The 17,215-nt window shown below is 40.7% G+C and overlaps 1 protein-coding gene across 1 annotated transcript in view; it reads left to right on the plus strand.

The window, feature by feature from the left end:
• The window catches only part of LOC145987318 (dual 3',5'-cyclic-AMP and -GMP phosphodiesterase 11A-like), a 219,956-nt gene that overhangs the window by 149,382 nt on the left and 53,359 nt on the right, over positions 1–17,215 (plus strand). Inside the window, exon 5 of the mRNA XM_083121842.1 lies at positions 52–189. Coding sequence (XP_082977968.1) covers positions 52–189 — 138 coding nt within the window. The remainder of the gene's footprint in view (positions 1–51; positions 190–17,215) is intronic.

Here is a 17,215-nt window from a genome sequence, read left to right on the forward strand (position 1 = left end):
ATCTTTCCTGTTATTCCAGCTGGATTAATGATCCTCCCCTTCTCTTCACAGAATCTGCTGGAAGTCGTACACGACCTCTTCGAGGAGCAAACTTCTCTGGAGAAAGTTATCCTGAAGACTATGCAACGTGCCCAGAGGCTTTTGAAGTGCGAGAGAGCGGCCGTGTTGCTTCTGGATGAAAACAGTGAGGTAAGATGCGAACGCAGCGCCATGTGTGGGAGGAACATCGAAACTCGTTTCAGCTTGGATCGACTTAAGAAACTTCTGCAGGAGGTTACTTTGCTTCAGGCCAGCTTTTGACGCAATATTTTTGATAGCATAAATGCTTCCAAGAACCTTATAGCAATTTTAGATCAGATAGTATTTTAAACAAAAGCACTTTTTGTAATATCAAGTGCGATGCGAAGCGTGCAAAAAGCATTGTATAATATATACAGCACGAAAGGCATATCGAGTTAGACGGCTTTCATATAATAACTAATAAGTTTAAAGAGGAAGAGACGCAATTTAAGAGATGAAATGGTTCTTTAATTAGATACATTTTGGTAACATAAACTAACAATCTACCTCATCTATACATTGAGATATTTCTGTGCATGAGCCATAACTATTGTATTCATTCATATGTGTACTGTATGCGTTTTTAAATATGTATTTAAACAGCGCCTCCTCTTTGCAGTGGTCGTTGGGTTAGGCAGTTAGAATCAGTGCTTCTCTCAAAAAAAAAAATAATAACATTCATTTTCGCGTTGACGCGCATGCTTCTAAAATATTTTAGGATACACTACACTGAAATTACAGCATGATTTACATTACTGCTCTTAAAATTTTAAAAAAAACTGCCTGTTCATTTACAAAAAAACGGAACGTAACCGTTTCTTTATTGAAATGTGTATAATTTATCATACATAGAGACAAAGATAATGATTATAAATTGCAGTTGCGTGCACCATAAATACATTTTTAAAAATTGAATAATTAATTTACATTAATTAGGTTATTAAAAACGATTATGGTTAATGTTTCACTGGAGTTGGATTGCAGAGTTAATTGACGTCATTTCTCCCGTCAACTTTGCCAGAGTATAAAATTGATAGATCCGCATAAACACGTTTCTGGCTCTAAAAAGGTTTGATAGTGTATCAAAAACAGGGGCGTGCCTAAGGGGAGTTGATGGGGCTCAAAACTCCCCCTTCGGCCAAGTATTCCTAAAAAAAGAACGTTAAAGGCACAAGAAGATGGCAAAATGTGAATTGACTATTAAAAAGTATACGTAACTCCCCCCCCTTTACCAAAATCCTGGGCACCCAAAAATCGCTAGGGGTCACGGGTTCGAATCCCGGGCTGGGCATGACTGTTCTTGGTGAGAATCCCTTCATAAGTTTCATCACTCATGATCCTCGTCGCGATTATCCAAAACTTGTATAAAAGCGGCGCTAATAACAGAAACGAAATCAAACCACAGAATCTCACATAACATACAAATACTTACAACACACGGGTTCGATACCCGGTGGAGGCACATAACACAGTGGTTCGGATCCCACTTTAAACTGTAGGTCCAGTGCCGATTATCCTTGCTGTGCATAAAGTGGACTTAAAACACCAACTCAAACCAAATTTACAACACACACAACAATAGCAATCTGTATGTCTTCTAGCTTTATCTTAATAGAATTATGCCCACGATTTCGCCACTGACGGTCATAGGTTCGAGTCGTGACGTGAGCATGGCTGTTCCTTTGTGAGTGTCTCTTCATAAATTCCATGTAATTATCATTCATCCTCATCAACTCGGTGAGCTTAAGGCGAGGAGGGACAATTACGCACCAGTTGTGCATTTATTTCAATATCGTCGGATTGGGCACTGCTATTTAAAAAAGGGTTTAGTATGCAAGAGAGTATGAATCTCTCTCCATGTTGCAAGTGGAAATTATTTTTCAAGTTGATTAGTAAGCTAGACACGATATTTGAAAAATATGATGAATTAGTATTTACCGAATCCCATGTATTCCTTATGGGACATCAACTTCAACTTCAAGTTACGGCTCATCAAATGGGAGTTTCGACTTTTCCTACTGCTATGACATAGTTCAACGTGTCCTTTTTTCCGTCTATGTACTTTTCTACGTCATCGGATGTTTGATATTCCCGAGAGAACGAATAAAATAATGGTCCCATAAGCCTAGTGCATTTCTCCTTGCCCCCTACGGCCATCCTGGCAGTGTTGCCAAACCTGATGTGTATTCTTCTTCTTCTTCTTTTTCTTATGGCGCTACAGTCCACTGATGAACCTTGGCCTCCTCTGTGATTTGTCTCCATCTATCTCTACCTTTCGCCACAGCTTTCCAATTTCTATACTGGAGCCTCCGAACATCCTCATCCACTCCATCCACCCATCTTAATTTAGGCCTTCCTCGTTTCCTTTGTCCACCTGGGCTATCCAACATCACTCTCTTTGCAGGGTCACTATCACTCATGCGCATCACATGACCTGCCCATCTTAATCTAGCCGCCTTTATTACACCAATAACTGTTGGTTCTTGATATAAGTCATAGAGCTCCTTATTAAATCGCTTTCTCCATTTTCCATTCTCACATACTGGTCCCAATATTCTTCGTAATATCTTTCTTTCAAAGGTCTCTACCAACTCTTCATCTTTCCTTGAACTGGTCCAAGTTTCCGCAGCATAAGTCAATACAGGTCTTATCAGTGTCTTGTAAAGTATTAACTTAGTTGTTCTGGACAATATGGTGCTCTTAAAGTGTCTCTGTAGTCCATAATAGGCCCTATTCGCTGCTATAAGTCGTGCTTTCACTTCCTCCTGTGAATTATTTTCATATGTCACAACAGAACCCAGGTAGATAAAGGCATCCACTCTATCAAAGGTATAATTAGCCATTGTTATGGTCGGTGATGGATTATATCTGTGTGCTTTGCCTGCTGCCATGTACTTAGTCTTCCCTTCATTCACCACCAATCCCATCTTTTTTCCTTCCCTTTCTATGGCCAGAAATGCTTCTTCCACTGCATGTAGAGATCTTCCTACTATGTCCACATCATCTGCATATGCAAGTATCTGGATTGACTTATAATATATGGTACCCCTAATTTGCACCCGAGCTTCCCGTATAACCTTCTCTAAGGCAATGTTAAACAACAAACAGGACAGCACATCGCCTTGTCTTAGTCCATTTTCTATTTCAACAGGTTCTGAGAGTTGTCCTCCTACTCTTATCTTACTATTAGAGCCCTCCATAGTTATCCTCACCATTCTTATTAATCCTATTGGAATTCCGAGATCTTTCATTGCCAGATATAGTTGGGTCCTGTTTATACTATCGTATGCAGATTTAAAATCAAGAAATAGGTGGTGCGTTCCTATCCCAAACTCCAGCGTTTTCTCCAGTATTTGCCTTAAGGTGAATATCTGGTTAATTGTAGATTTCCCTGGCCTGAACCCACATTGATATGGTCCAATGCACTTTTCTACATATGGTAGTAGTCTTTTATATATAATTCTTGCAAATACTTTATATGCAACGTTCAACAATGTAATTCCACGATAGTTTGCACACTCCATCATGTCCCCTTTCTTGTGGATAGGTACTATGATACCCGTCCTCCATTCACTTGGCATCTGTCCCTTTTTCCAGATTATGTTTATTATTTCCTTCAAGCCTCTAACGACACTCTCGCCTCCATGCTTAAGCAGCTCTGCTTGCAAGTTATCTATACCAGGTGCTTTACTATTTTTCAATATCTTGACTGCCTCCCATACTTCATCTAACTTTGGACTTTCTATGCCCTCTTCTCCTTCCTCTTCTTCATTTAATCCTTCTTCCAGCATACCTGCTACATCTGCACTGCCATTCAATACATCATTAAAATGCCTTCTCCACCTTTCTAAAATTCCATTAGTGTCACTAATTATATCGCCTGTTTCATTTCTACAGACTGTTGTCCTTGGTTTAAAAACATCTTTTGTATTATTTACCAGCTTATACATCTGTCTTACATTCTTCTGCTCATGCAGGCTTTCCAACTGCTCCATCTCTTGCTTCATCCATTCCCTTTTTCTTTTCCTATGTACTCTCTTCTCAATCCTTCTTTTCTCTTGATATTCATCTCTAGCTCTCCTTGTTGCACTTCTTTGCTGCATCCTCTTATATACATCATTCTTTTCTTTGGTTACATTTTGACATTCCTCATCGAACCACGTTTCTTTCTTTACTGGCTTTTGTGTTTCAAGTATTTCCTTTGCTACATTACTGATCCTCAGCTTATATCTATCCCACCTCTCATCTACATTTTCCACTTCTGCCGGTTTCATCCCGACGAATCCCTCTTGTAATTTACTTCTGTACCTCTCAACCACCGTTGGATTTCTTAACTGCGTGACATTAAATTTAATCAGGCTAGTCGCCTTCATTTTTCGACTATTAGATATTCTTGCTCTAATCCTTCCCATAATCAAATAATGGTCGGAATCAATATTAGCCCCTCTAAAAGATCTAACATCAATGATATCTGATCTATGTCTACAATCTATTAGCATGTGGTCAATTTGATTGTAAGTTTTTCCATCCGGGGCTCTCCATGTCATTTTATGAATATCCTTGTGCTGGAACAGAGTTGTTGTTATTACTTGATTCCGAGATGCTGCAAACATTATTAGCCTCATACCATTGTTATTTGTTACTTTATGCATACTTTGTTTACCAATTGTTGGTTGATACACGTCTTCAATGCCTATCTGGGCATTGAAGTCTCCAATTACTATTTTTATGTCATTTTTTGGGCAATCATCAAATGCTTTCTCTAACGCATCATAGAAATCTTCTTTTACATCATCTGTGGATACTTCCGTGGGTGCATGTGCATTGATTATACTGTAATTAAAGAACTCTCCTTTAACTCTTAATGTCGATAATCTTGAACTTATAGCTTTAAATCCTATCACTAGATGTTTTAGTTGTTTATGTATTATAAACCCAGTTCCTAGCATATGCAGCCTTTCATCACAGCTATAGAATACAGTTGCTTCTCTCTTTTCCAAAACTCCTTTTCCGATCCAACGTACTTCTTGCAATGCCACTATCGCAGGCTTATAATTATTTAGTTGATCCAGCAACATCCTCAATGCACCTGCCCTATACAAAGATAGCACATTCCAGCTCCCTACATATAGATCCCTTCCCTTTCCATAATTCGCTTGTCCATTGTTCACGCCAGTCCGTCGTCGGTAGATCTGTCCGGCTACATTTCTTTGAGGTCTCGTAACGTGGTTCCTTTTGTGGGATGGGGTTGTCGGCCCCACGCCCAACCCCCATTCTTGGAGGACAAGGATTTGTTTAGGGTTTACTCCCGTAGGGCAGCTGGCTTCACTATGCCTTACGAGTCTGCCCCACCCTTGGTTTTCTGTCAGGGTATCCTTCCCTTAGCCTTTGGGGATCCCTCCCCTCCCTGCAAGGCAGCAGGGGCTGAGCTTAGTTAGTGGCGGCTCTCCTCGCCACATCGCAGGAATTTTCATCGGAGCCTTGCAGTATTTACCGAGATGCAGTTGCCACTCCACATCTCGCTGCCTCCTCCAATCCTGCTGATGTGTATAATAGAGCTAAATTTCACCATTAATATAGCTAAAGAGGACTTTCAAGGAGCTAGATTAACGAAGGCTGCATAAAGTGCCTACTAGGTAATTTTAGTTGTCAGAGGGGTGGGGGTGCTGCTATTACCGTTAGCTTTAAAGTGATGGCAATTTATTCTTAGTTTTCACCGCCTAGATTTGGTGGCATCACCCATCTCAATAATCCAATGATGTTCATATGAAATCGAAAAATAAAGAATTCACGGATAACAAAATTGTCATCTTCATCTTAGCCACAGCGCTATATATAAAAATACATGGGGAGGAAAGAAGAGGTGGGTGACGCAGCCTATAGCTATACGAATATCACGTCACGTGCAAAATGTACACTCATGGCAAAAGTTGGTCTTTATGGGCCAGAGCCAGTGGTGGCGTCATGGTGGGGCAGAGGGCGGGTGCCATAGTTCACAGTCAAACGAGTGAACGAAAGAGCCAGATCTGGCTCCAAAAGAGCGAAGTTGGCAACAGTGATCAGCAGCTTCCCCAGCGAGAAAGACCTAGGGGAAGTTGTCCCTCCTCGCCTTAAAGAGGCAGGAAAGCGAGGCAAAATACGAAAGATACAAAAGGTACAGCACGAGTATGTCAATATGAGACGATAATGTAAATAATATATGTGCGTGACGTTCACGTTTGACTGCAACGGCAAAACATAGAAGCCAAGAAGTGAAGAAGCGTCGCATGTACGTACACAGTATGTGTCACAGCTCCTGATTTGTCCCTCCGTGGTATTCTCCTTCAGTCGATACACGTAGCAACAATATGTCTCTGCCAAGGCGTGAGTGTATCAATTACGGAGTGCTATTGAGGTGCATGAGGGGTAGGGGGCGCAATCCACGACCCCGAAACCATCCGCATTACCCATGCATACTAAATTATGTTTACGCCACGTCGTAGTCATGGAAACGTGGACAATAAATTCTCAATAATAATAGGATTACTTCCCCTCGCTGGACTATAAATCTTTCCTTGTTTTCCGGTTAAGTTGAAGGCGAAGTTGCATTATGAAGTAGCACAAATCGGATGAAGACGAGAAAAGTGCCCCATAGTGTGGGCTTAGGCGCTAACATGTGCGCTACCATGAACACACACATATGTTCAAGTAGTAGTAGTATTAAATGGTCCAGATTGGGTTAGAAAAGGCAATAGCTTGATAAAACAAACAAAAACAAACAAGATTAAACATCTTATAAACAGTAAAGCTTAACGCCCACTGAGGCGCCGGGAAACGCGGCAACCGAACTTCTGGTGTCTGCTTCTATTGAAATCAGATGGTGTAACGCCCACAAAGAGCGGAATTTCCGTGTCAGAAGTCTGCAGGTTATCTTAAAGGTAATCGCCCACCTAGACGCCGGAAACGTATCTGTTGCCGCGTTTCTACGCGTCTCAATAGAAGTTAAGTTTAATTTTTAGTAGACGACTTGTTCTTTAATTGGTTTTCGTTCCCTAGACCAGGGGTTCTCAACCTGGGGTGCGCGCCCCCTTGGGGAGGCGTTGGAGAATTTCAGGGGAGGCGTGGTGAGCAATACAAAATATATACATGAATTACCCCCCAAAAGAGTTGTTCAAACACAAACCCCTTGTGTAGGTCTCAGAAAAGAAACTTCTGCAAATAGTTCTATCTGTCACTCATTAATTGTGTTCTTAAGAAATAAAACCAAATGGTGTAGCTTGAAATTTTAACTGAAGTGAGGGCAGAATGCTTTGTAATGTAGGCCTATTAAGCACATTTATTAATGAATGAAAATGTTTTATCAACAAAACAAGTAATATTATTTTTTTAATACCTGTAATAATAAAAGTATTGTAAAATATTCTTTGAGTTAGATTTATTAACCCTAACAGCATAGTTTTGTACATCAATAATTCATTACGCCTAGAGGGAGGGGACGTGGACTAATTTGAGGACGCAAAGGGGGGCGCAAGCCCAAAAAGGTTGAGAACCCCTGCCCTAGACAGTATAATATCACTGACCATGCATTCAGCTGTAATGGGCAGGAATAGCTAAACTTCAGATGTTGACGGGAAAATACATAGCATGTTGAATCTTTTGCTTAAACAGCTTTGGTAGTAAGAGTAATGTACTCGCTCGTACTTGTTGGAGTCATCCACCCTCGAGCATGCTACGTTCGAGCGTTTGCACTGGAATATAATTTTAAGTGACAAAAGATAGTCGTCCTGGCAGTTTCAGCCCACAAAAATGTATTTCGCTTTCATATAGATATCATTGTATTGGCAACATAGACTAAACTACATTTTAAGGCCGTACTAAAGGTGATTTTGCGGTAGTTTTCGATAACAGATGGCAGCACCGTTTGTCATGGCAACCGAGTGCCATGTTGCCAGATTACGCGCATAATCAAGATAAGTACATACAGCTTGGTCGATCAGGGTATTTACTGATGGAAGATGACGTCAGATTGATTAGTGGGATTTATACAAAACTCTTAGGTGTGCAGCAATGTTATTGATTTTTATGAGATCAGTTAAATACTCTTATCAGAAAAAGAACGAGTGTGTCAGCAATGCAAAGTAGTAAATGTCCAAATTACTAACAAAAATTGAAGACAATCGTGTGGTTAGTTCATACACCAAACAGAGCAAGTAAGAACATTACAATTACGTTTGAAGCAACTGCTGCGTTGACTACGAGCTGCCATGATTGAGGCCATTTCTTGTAAACATACGGAATTTAAGCGGCGGGCAGAAGATATTGACACAGACATTCGTGATTTAAAACAAACGTGCAGTTTATGGAGATGTAACGAACGCTACGTGGTGGATATTTCCTTGCAAATGACAAATAAAATTGGCTGCAAACATGGCGGCTGTGCGCATCCTGACGTCACAAGAAACCCACCTATTAAAGATACGTACTTGAAGATAACCCCATTTTGTACAACACTACTTGACGACATTTCTCGCTTTTATCAGAAATCTTTACCATATTTTCTTCATAAATTTTGCAGGAGGAAGTTTCGTCTTCAATATATCAATATTTCTCATAGTTACTCTGTAGTCATTCTCCAGTCCTTTGCCTTATAAGTGACTAAAGATTGAGTTATTTGGACTTACTATTTCTGGTGTTATGTTTAATTCTTAAAATATTTTACAGAAATACAACAATTTTGCAAAAAATTAAAACAAAGAGTCCTGATTGTTCTAGGAATTTCTTTGCTTGCGCGTGATGGTGATCGTTAGTACTCAAAATTTTCTTGGATAGACATTTCAGGTTTAGATGATTTCCAAAATAGGGAGTACAATTTTCCAAGAGAAAGACAAAAGAGAGTCGAGTATTTTAGAAAGCACGTAATGTATTTGTTTTAGTTTCGTAATACATATGTATATGTTTTGAAAGTTGTTAAATTAAAAAATAAAGTTACAGACACAATAGATTTTCTACAGATGTTACTTGATTTGAGTGATTTGCTTTTTCTCACTTCGCTTCTTGTGTCACTTTTGGCTAATTTGCGAAGATGGTGATGAGCGATGATGTGTTGAAATTCATGAATGTACACTCACAAATATCCATGCCCAGGTCAGGATTCTAACCCGGGACCCCTTGCGTCTTAGCGCGATGTGATAACCACTCCGCCACAGGGGGCGGCTGAACTATTTGGCGTTCGAGCGAAATCCTCTGACTGCAGCACTTTATTTGGTATTCTAAAGTCTCAGTATTTTAATTCATAGCATTTCTCACTCCTGACCGAAATATGTTATGCACTCCACAGCGACAATTATACTTAATATAATCAATGATTGTTACATTTCGGTAATCGTGTAGTCTAAGGTTTACAGGGATTAGATTACATAGCAAAATCGATGCTGGCATAACATCCTGTGGGCAGCACGATTTGATTGGTTGATTTAGTTTATTTTAGGTTGCTTTTTGACAATTTTGACTAATCGCGACCAGTGGACAACAATGAAGCTATTTGAAAGTGACAGTATCATGTTCCGGTGTAGAAAGCCAAATAATATCGGCGATGGCACCAAATGAAAAGTAGTTTGAATGAATGAATTAAAAAGGTGTCCAGAGACCAGAATTGAGTTTAGTATTTTTAGATGGACGTACTACAACGCAATTTATGATTGAGTGATTGATTCTTATTATTCAGCGTCGTTTTCTGCCACATTTGGCTAATCGCGACGATGAGAATGAGTGGTGCAGTTGATGAAGGGACATTTACAAGAAAGAGCCATTCACAGGCCAGGATTCGAACCAGGGACCCTTGGCGTCGTAGCGCGCTGTGCTAACCACTCTTCAACGGAGGTCGGCACAACGTAATTTATGAGTAGATGAAAGACAAAATAGAAATGTATGGAAGCGAGAAGTTCGCCACGTTTCTTACAGCCTACTTGATGCATAGTTCGGCCCGCTTAAGACGGAAGCATTTCCTTTTAACAATTTTGCTAGCATAAATATTATGTAATGCTTCCAAAAATTTTATAGCACATGGTAGTTTACAGGGAAGCATTTCATGTAACATTCTGGTTAGCTTTTGCTATTGCGATGTATAATATACACAGCGCGAGAGGCACACCGAGTTACACGATCTATGTACGGCGTTTCAATTGAAATAACTAAAATATTCTTCTATACATGTACTGTATACGCTATAAATTATGTATTTAAGCAGCGCCATTGATTTGTACCTAATATCTTTTTATAAGGCTATCCACGAGTAAAACAAAAATATACGAATGGCACAATCGATTGTGAAACTGTAGCACAGCAACTTCCGGTTCACTGCCGCTGGGTAATTCAAGTGCGTACTTGTGGCCTTTATTTTATTTTTGTGTATCAGATGGATCATATGAAAGCACTTAACGACGAGGAGAAGAAGAGATATCTGGACAAAGTACAAGGTTTTGCATATCCATTGGATCGGAACTAAGAAGTAATACGGCATTATTTCCGGATAAGATTCGTTTGCTGACCGTCATTACATTTTGCGATATTATATTGAAAGTATTTTTTTGTTTTACAGCGCAACCGTTGAAGGCGTATAAATCTTTGGATGCATACATTTATGTTTTAAGTGAAACAGTACGAGATGTACGGACATATGCGGTAATGCACAACCGCACAGGCTGCTGGTTTTGTTCCCGTTTGAAAGCAGAAATAAAAAACGCTCATCTTCTTTCAAGTCAATTTTGTACTATTTGTGTTAATCATGACGATGAAGATGAATAATAAACTGGAGAAATTAATGATGGTACAAACATAATGATACACCATTGCCTGACCAGTGTTCAAACCTAGGCACCCTTCTCTATCAATGTTGGAGAGATTACCATATACAAAAGACAAAAATTAATAATAAGACCCCCACACAAAAATTTAATACAGTTCATGTTCTTCAAGAACGTAACGTGTAATCTAACTGACTATGAGCGAGCATCTTTTGAAATGAAAAGTAATATTTTTTGCTCATATCACTAAAACAGAAAGAAAAAATCGGCATTTGAATGATTTCACTTTTACATGTAATGAAGACGCAAATTTTTTTGGTCGGAACAGAATCAAGAAGGAATATTTTAAAAATCCTGACGTTCAAGACGGGACTGAAAATTTTTAACAATACACACAATTTCACCCTCAGGTGATGATTGATTTTGCATTTATGGAACAAAAACTACTAATTTCAAAAATTTCGAACACTTATAGTACAAAAAATATGTAGGAATAAACCACCTTTAAACATTATTGTTTAAATTTTTCCGAAGTTGTGATCGGGACGAAATATTTTCCCGGTCCCGACTTTTTTCTGCACATCCTTTGTGATCACTGCGGAGTCTATCGCTTCTAATGGGCTTCCAATTTGCACGCCTGGCAGCTTGAATGCAATAATTTTGGTGCCATGGATACCGAGGAAATGGATGAAGAGCGATCTGAAAAAGATTATTTAGCCTTGATCGTAGTTTACAATCCTACTGCTACACACCCATCGTTCCTTTCCCATTAACTCCCTTCAGCGGCATGTTGCGAGCCAACGAACCGGAAGCTGTTGTGCTACAACTATGGCGTCCGCGCGAAGACACTTCCTTCCGGTGGATAGCCCCTATAGGAAACGTAATTCCTCTCGGTTGAATAGTTATCGATTTTTTAAAATGTGAAGTGAAACGTTTACATCTGCACTAGTGACCTAGAGCTTGTTTCTGATTGGTTCTGCTACGGAAATAGGGCCAATTCTTGAGAAATGTCATGAAATATGCCATGGCATCTGAAATGCAACAATATCCTTTCACTTTTTACGGTAGCATTTTGGTCATTGCATAAATGTTAAGAGAAATGGTAAGGAAAATGCTTTCATCTGAAACGGGCCTTAGACTATTCGGGAGTGGACCCACAGTTTCCAGCGATATTCGAATCATTTAAGTGTGGCCACACCAAAAGGTATGAAGTAGTGCAGGTGTTCCCAAACTTTCTCGTTTCAAGGCGCGCTTAATGTTTCAAGATATTTCCGCAGCGTCCAAGTCAGAATGAAGGCCTATCTACCTAACACTTGCAACGCTCAGATAGTGTGGTTAGGTTGCTTGCCTTAAGGGCATGCGATACAATTTCCACGGGAGTCTTCCCAAGCCCTTCCGTCCATGGCAGTGTGCCAACGTAGCTCTCTTGGAGCCAGATCTGGCTCTTTCGTGCACTCCAGCCGGACCCTGTGGCCGAGTGGTTAGCACATCGCGCTGCGACGCCAAGGGTCCCGGGTTCGAATCCCGCTCAGGCTTGGTTGTTTGCGAATGTCCATTCATCAATTTCATCACTCGTCCCCATCTTCGCAAATTAGCCAAGAGGGACAAAACGCGAAGTAAAATAAACTAAATCTATCAATCAATCTTTCGGCACTCGTTCGGCTATGAACTGGGACGCCCATCCCCCGTGCCCCACTATGATGCCATCTCTGGTTCCGACCCACATAGACCACCTTTCGTCATAATTATACATTTTGCACGTGACTTGATATTGTTATATTGGCTTTGTCGCCCCACTCCCTCTTATCTCCCCAGTTACTTCTTTATAGCGCAATGTTAGACGTGAAATTGACATAATATTGTTGTCAGGGAATTCTTTACTTTCGATTTCATACCACCATCGGTGGATTATTGAGATGGACGATGCCGCCGGATCTAGATGTTGAAAACTAAGAATAAATTGTCATCAATTTAGAGTTAACGATAATAGCAGTGCCCCACCCCTTTGACAACTAACATTACCTTAGAAGGCACTTTATCCAGCCATCGTAAATCTAGCTCCATGAGAGTCAGTTTTAAGTCCATTTAAGGTGAAATTTAGTTCTTTTATGCCCATCAGGTTTGGCAACACTGCCAGGAGGCAAGGAAAAAAGCATTATTATTCATCATTTTTTTCAAACATCGTTTCCAGCTTAATAATCAACATAACAAAATGTTTGCACTTGCAACATGGAGAGAAATTCATACTCTTGGATACACCCAGGGATTGTTTTAGTAGCAGTGCCCATTCGGGCGATACTGAAAAAGATGCACAATTGGTGCGTAACTGTATCTCCTCGCCTTAAGTTAAAAATAAACACATATTTCAAATTCAGAAACATTTTACGCATAAAAAGTACTAAATAAGCACATACATTGGAATAAGTGTGATTTCAGTGAAAATATTAGAACATCTCGCGGCGCTCCTGTAAGCCATCCACGGCTCCCACTTTGGGAACCACTGGAGTAATGCGTCTTTCACATAACTATTCCAGCTTTCTCTGATTGAGCTTCAGATGAGGCCTAAATTAGTTCTTTGAAGGTTTTTCCCAACCGCTGCCAGAGAGTCCGTTCGTTCTGAGAGATGCTACTTACTTTCCTTTGAACTTTCACTTCTCATTTAGAAAGAGTAATGGATGAAGAGTTGAGTGAAGAAATCGGAAACTTCGGGCGATTACGTTCGCGGGACTCGGGGGACTTTGAAATTTGATTCCACCTCCTTTCCCCTTTCCGGTCCTCTGAAAGCGAAAGAAGTACACGGAACTATTTTAATAAAGATGTAATTTCTTTTCTCTCTGGCCATTTCCTGGAAACCGCAAACTTTATTTCCTTAACCTTCTCTTAGAAACCTAGGAAAGGTATGCAAAACTTTTTTTTCTCGACTTGAAAAGAAAGGAAGGAATAACAATAGCCTCGAGAGGGGATGGGGAATGGGAATCCACAGGTTGTGCTTTCATGTCCGAAACTTGAAGCAACTTTCAGGTAGTTTCGTTTCCTTTTCAAACAACACCCACTGCTGGAAGATGCGCCTTGTACTTCCTGTTCAGCTAGAAGTGTGAGTTCTAGCACTCCGATCAAGTCGTCTGAATTTTCTGTTGTTCCTATACTCTGTCCCGAGTATCTCTGGAGTAGGCGAACAAGTCTCTGCGCAAGTAGTGACGTGAGACGGCTCCACCAATGAACACGTGAGAGATTTGATTCATTGATTGATTGACTTGCTTTATTTTACTTCGCTTTTTGTGCCACTTTGACTAATTTGCGAAGATGGGGATGAGTGATGATATGATGAAATTGATGAATGGACACTCACAAAAATCCATGCCACCCGAAACCCTATGCGTCGTAGTCCGATGTGCTAACCACTCCGTCACGGGGCCGGTTAACACGTGAGAGGGAATGGGATTGCATGGAGCGGGCAAAGCAACTGCTGTTACCAGCCTTCGCAGCAGCATGTACTGCTTCGCTCTGCCCACTCGATTTCCCCCCTTCTCTGCCGCTATGTGCGGCCCTGCTCCAGAGAGAAGAACCGGAACAGAGTACAGGTGAGTCGACACTACCTTCCCTGACACCGGGATCGAAGGGTCAGCCTTGCTCTCACCTCCAATCTTCAGGGTAGGGCAAAATTGAGTTAGCTCCTGAAACTGGGCGTAAGATGCAGGAACAGGTCAGAGCTTCTGCTCACATATTCTACCACATAATCAAAAAAATAAATGGTCCAGTGAATTTTAAAAAAAATTAAAAATGATTTTTTTATGGTAAAGGCCATCTAATATACACCTCATTACTCAGATTTTCCCCCAAAATTTCACAGATTTTTCTTAAACGAGGTGCACAAAGTTAATAACTATGCATTTGAGTGTATCAACGGTACAAAAAGATGAAAAAATATACAGAAGGTCGTTCGGGATCTCTGAGGACAATGTTGGAAGGGTGATAAGTTCATGAAAACCTATGTCGCCACCAACGATCATGCTCAATTGGAAAACTAGCATTCCGCGCTATAGCCCGACAACGTAATTTCCATTGCAACAGACTTTTCCGAAGAGTTATCATGTCCAACTTTTCCCACTCCTCCTGACAAGCTTTCCAGAGGCCATTGAGAGTGCGTGGACGTCTCTTTTTTAAGGCCCGTTTTAGGAGTCCAAATGCACAGAAGTCCATGGGTGACCCATTTGGCGCCTTGACCGGAATGTCGCTGTAAGGAATTGCACGGATGCCAGTTTCCACATCCATTCGCTGTACGAACAGACGAGTCGAACGGGAGGTATAGCTGGATGCTTTATCTTGGTGCACCCAGACCTGGTTTTTGGTCCCCCCATACAGTGCCGGGATATCTATGTTATAAATGGGTGTTAAAACCTCATCCTGATAGTACGTGGAGTTCATCTTCACATTATTAGCTACACGGCGAATTGCTAGCTTGCCATTATAGCAGTATCCAGCGATGATCATGAAACCCCGTAGAAAACTTTCCTGGCATTCTCGATACAATGTTTGATAATTGTTTTTGTCGCGAGGGCGGTACTAAATCGCGCGGGGTTTGTGACAGTCACTAAGGTAGACATATGCTTCGTCTAATGTCACCACATTTTCCATCACTTCCCTGCAAGATAGGACTCATAGAGCTTTCTAGCGTTCGTGCGACGTTCCGCAATGTGACGAGGCACCAGCTTGTGAACTCGCCGCTTATGCCGCATTTCTAGTTGCAGGTCCTTCTCGATTATGGTGTTCACTGTTGACACAGACATTCCCAACTTACGTGCGATACTCCTTTGGCGGGCAGGGTTACCACCTGACACAAGGACATTCACTTTTCTCACTATGTCCGGTGTACGACTCGTAGCTGCTCGTGGATATGCCTGTTTCTTCCCCTTTGGAATTAGCCCCAGTCGGCCTTTGCCTTTTTCGTTCAATACCGCACCGATCCCGTTCTTCGATACCACAAAACCACGCTTCTTGCACATTCCTCTGATTGCCGAATAGCTATATTTAGCATCGGAAAGGGCTGTTATGTAGCCCTCCCAGTATGGTTCAATTTTCTTCGGCATCGTTGTAGGTAAATGGCACAACACTCTGCACACGCGTTCTCGGTACTGACGTGACTCAGCATGCACAGTTTGGACGGACTGACATTGATAATAGCGCCGCCAGCGGCTTTCAAAATCGTCACCAGAGATCCCGAACAACCTTCTGTAGTAGAAATTGTGCCAGATATTCACTCTTCTGATGTACAGGAGTCTCTCCCCAAGGATACAATAATAATAATAATAATAATTCAGCAATAAAATGATAGCTTATTAATAGTTTATTATAATGATAATTCCTATTTTATTATGATTTCCACTATTCAATTTTGCAATGACTTGTCCTTCCTCTCCCTTGCAAAAATTTTTGGTGCGTTTTTATTTAACAAGTGACTCTTGTTGCGCGCGACGTAAGCGCTCCATGCGGTAATAATGCGTAGACACTTATCTCTTACTATAAGTAAAGTCTTTTTTATACGTCTGAGTGCGTTCAATATTCTCAAAAATCAAAAGTCCCATGTACATATACGTAGATACGTACGTACTACGTACATATACGTAGTACACTCAAAAGAAAATTTGCCGTTGTTAAAGACGCTGAAATTCAAACAACTTAACGCCCGATTCCGAAAAATGGCCTTACATTGTAATGCGTCTTAATTTTTCACATTACCTTCATTGTTTGCCGAAAAGATCCAAATATTAGGGTGTGTTTCCCTTTTTTGTATTTTCTTCACGGTACTATAGAAATTGATCCACTTCCGCGCCGGAGTGGTTAGTACAGAACGCTACAACGCAGATGGTCCCGGGATCGAATCTCGGCCTGAGCGTTCTTTTTTGAGTGTCCGGTCAATTTCACCCTTCTTCATTGTCGCGATTAGCCAAAAGTGGCAGAAAAACGACGCTAAATAAAAATCAAAATATAACAAAACTTCAGTGTGCTACAATCACATGGGGAAAATGTAGAAAATATACGTACCTTCTTCAAAATTATGAAGGAAATTTACGTCTTCTAAATGGAGTGGTCATGATTTTTTTTAATAATTGGAAGTGCAGATGTCAATAGGTTCTTAATCAAGTGACGTACGATATTTAATGAATATGTTCTCTTGTGTGCATCTGGTGTTTCTAACTCCCTATAGACATGTCCAAAATCGGAAGTTTGTTCAGTGCTGCTGTCTCGCGCGTCACTTCCACCAACATCGTAGAAGCTGACGTATCATCTGTTTCTGTGAGCTTAATGTCAGATGCTATCGGGAATGAACACAACTGCTAGGTGAGTTTCAGATAATTTCCATTCCCGAGACCTCA

This window comes from Lepisma saccharinum, chromosome 1 (genome assembly GCF_977018435.1).
Source record: "Lepisma saccharinum chromosome 1, izLepSacc3.1, whole genome shotgun sequence".
In the NCBI taxonomy this organism is placed as follows: domain Eukaryota; kingdom Metazoa; phylum Arthropoda; class Insecta; order Zygentoma; family Lepismatidae; genus Lepisma; species Lepisma saccharinum.